Raw genomic sequence first — 2,500 nt, 5'->3', positions numbered from 1 at the left:
TCAGCGACACAGAGGACACTGGTACATCCACGTGTGTTTCTGTGTGTGTGTGTGTGTGTGTGTGTGTGTGTGTGTGTGTGTGTGTGTGTGTGTGTGTGTGTGTGTGTGTGTGTGGAGGGGGGTGGTCGGTGGGTGTGTGTGTGTGTGTGCGTGTGGAGGGGTGTGGTCGGGTGGTCGGTGGGTGGGTGTGGATGCACGTGCGCTTGTGGCTAAATAACACACCTTCAAAGATTTTGAAACAACTGTCTGTCTCAGGTGTTTATCCATCTGTTTGTCTCTCCATCTGTCTGTCTCTGCATCTGTCTGTATGTCTCAGGCAAGAAGAGGAGGAAGACGAGGGGAGATCACTTCAAACAGAGATTCAGGAAGAACTTCACTACTCTGCTAGAAGAGGAGGTACCTGTCTGCCTCTCTGTCTGTCTTTCTGTCTAATTAAACCTAATGATATCAGGGTATCATCACGTCATGTAATATGTTATATAATGAACCAAGGGTCTGACAGGCTTTATCTTCCGATTGGTAGAATCTATCTGAGAGGGCGGAGCCAAACTACCTGTCGGCAGCGGCCCCTCCCTCGTCCCTCCCCCCCCGCTCCTTCTGCTCCGCCTGTGGCTTCCCGTCCCACTACACCTGCAGCTCCTGTGGAGGGCGATACTGCTGTACACGCTGCCTGCTCACACACAGAGAGACCAGGTCTATACGCACTAAACACCAAAGACACACACTGTACACATACTATACACACCATACACTCACTAGGCACTAGGCTGCCTGCTCACACGCAGAGACAAGGTCTACACACAACATACACTATGCACACTCTGTTACCACACTGTACACATTATCAACTATACACTATTTACACTAAACACAAACTCTGCACACGTTATCCATGATCCAACTACATTTTTCATTCCACAATCATAATCTAACCATGGCAACCGGTGGTCTGTCTGTCCCCAGATGTTTGAAGTGGACTCTGTAAGGCAGTCTCCGTGGCAACAGAGACGATGGGGTGTGGAGGAGGATGAAGCTGATATAAGTACTGCTTGTTGCCTTGGTAACGGCAGGGGAAGACCAATAAAAGACAGTCCGAACGCCATGGCAACCAATCGGATTCAACCATGTGTTTTAATCAATAAATATGCTCATAATAACACTATATATGTCTTGCATTTCATTCTTCCTTGTGTCAACATTAGCAATCAATGCTTAATATCGATAGTGACTAGACTAGTTTGATCACACCCACTTCACGGTCTTACCCGGTAACCATAGTAACCAGCAGACCCAGTCTGACATCCAGTCATAAAACCATGTCAATGATTAAGTACCACAGATAAGAATATGAACGCTAGGCCTGGCAGCTAGCAGGGTGTGGAGTGGACCTTGGCTAGTGGACCTTGGCTAGTGGACCAGCAGAGTGGACCTCGGTGTGTGAGGGGTGTACCAGGGCCAGGCATCTCCGGCGGGTCCGTCTGCTGCCAGATATCGAGGGTGTTGGTTGCTGGTCCTGTGGGAACTCTGCGGCTACGTATAGAAGCTACGCTACGCTAGCAGCAACAAGTCCCGAGACTTCACAGGTGAGTACGCCCTAACACTGTACTATCCTACCCTACTTGTCTAATCTCTATCCGTCTCCCCTCTGCCTGTCGATCCCTACCTGTCTCCCCTATACCTGTCCAACCCTACTGGTCTCCCCTCTACCTGTCTCACCTCTACCTGTCAAACCCTACCTGTCTCCCCTCTACCTGTCAAACCCTAAATGTCCTCACTCTACCTATTGGGAATTGATTAAGTGTATTTCTACAGTGGCACGTCTACACGGTGTTGATTTGAAACCTTACAAACACTTTTTTATGGTTAACTTCTGCTGGTTTGTGTTTGTTTGCCAATTCTGTGCTTACTAACCCCCGCCTCCAGCAACATGATGATTATAAGAAAGAAAGAAAGTGAAACCCAGATTTGAGCTAGTCTGCTATCAGACTTTAGATATGAATCTAAAGCCTGATTAGTGAAAAATATATAACCTGTTTAACTCCTACCTGTCTTTACCTACCTATCTGTTTAGCCCCAACCGGTCTTAACTCCTACCTGTCTAACCCTACCTGTCTAATGTTACCAGTAAACACTACCTGTCAAACCCTAACTCTAACCTGTCTGACCCAACCTGTCTAACTCCTATCTGTTTTACCCTACCTGTCAAACCCTTAATCTAACCTGTCCAACCTCTACTTGTCTCCCCCTATCTGCCCGTATAACCCCTACCTGTCTCTCTAACCCCTACCTGTCAAACCCTAACTCTAACCTGTCTAACCCTTACCTGTCTAACCCTACCTTAACCTCCCTCCCTGTCTGGACAGTGTATCCCTGTAGACTTAGATTGTTAATGTATGTGCGTGTGGTTTTCCATCCCTTCTCGCTCCTCCAAGCCATCCGTCCACACCACACACCTCCTCCCCCCCACCTGGCCCATGGCGTCTGCCTCTCCTCCTCCCTC

The 2,500-nt window shown here is 48.4% G+C and overlaps 1 protein-coding gene across 1 annotated transcript in view; it reads left to right on the top strand.

Moving 5' to 3' along the window:
• znhit1 (zinc finger, HIT-type containing 1) overlaps nucleotides 1-1,147 on the top strand; it is a 1,592-nt gene extending 445 nt beyond the window's left edge. The window contains exons 2-5 of the mRNA XM_079757961.1: nucleotides 1-21; nucleotides 317-396; nucleotides 524-693; nucleotides 964-1,147. The exon at nucleotides 1-21 is cut by the window's left edge and continues 150 nt beyond it. Coding sequence (XP_079614087.1) covers nucleotides 1-21; nucleotides 317-396; nucleotides 524-693; nucleotides 964-985 — 293 coding nt within the window. The 3' untranslated portion in view covers nucleotides 986-1,147. The remainder of the gene's footprint in view (nucleotides 22-316; nucleotides 397-523; nucleotides 694-963) is intronic.
• The last annotated feature ends 1,353 nt before the right edge of the window (nucleotides 1,148-2,500 follow it).

This window comes from Pollachius pollachius (genome assembly GCF_949987615.1).
Source record: "Pollachius pollachius genome assembly, chromosome: 20".
Classification (NCBI taxonomy): Eukaryota; Metazoa; Chordata; class Actinopteri; order Gadiformes; family Gadidae; genus Pollachius; species Pollachius pollachius.
The sequence above is the reverse complement of the archived record's forward strand: the minus strand, read 5'-3'. Positions and strand labels throughout refer to the sequence as shown.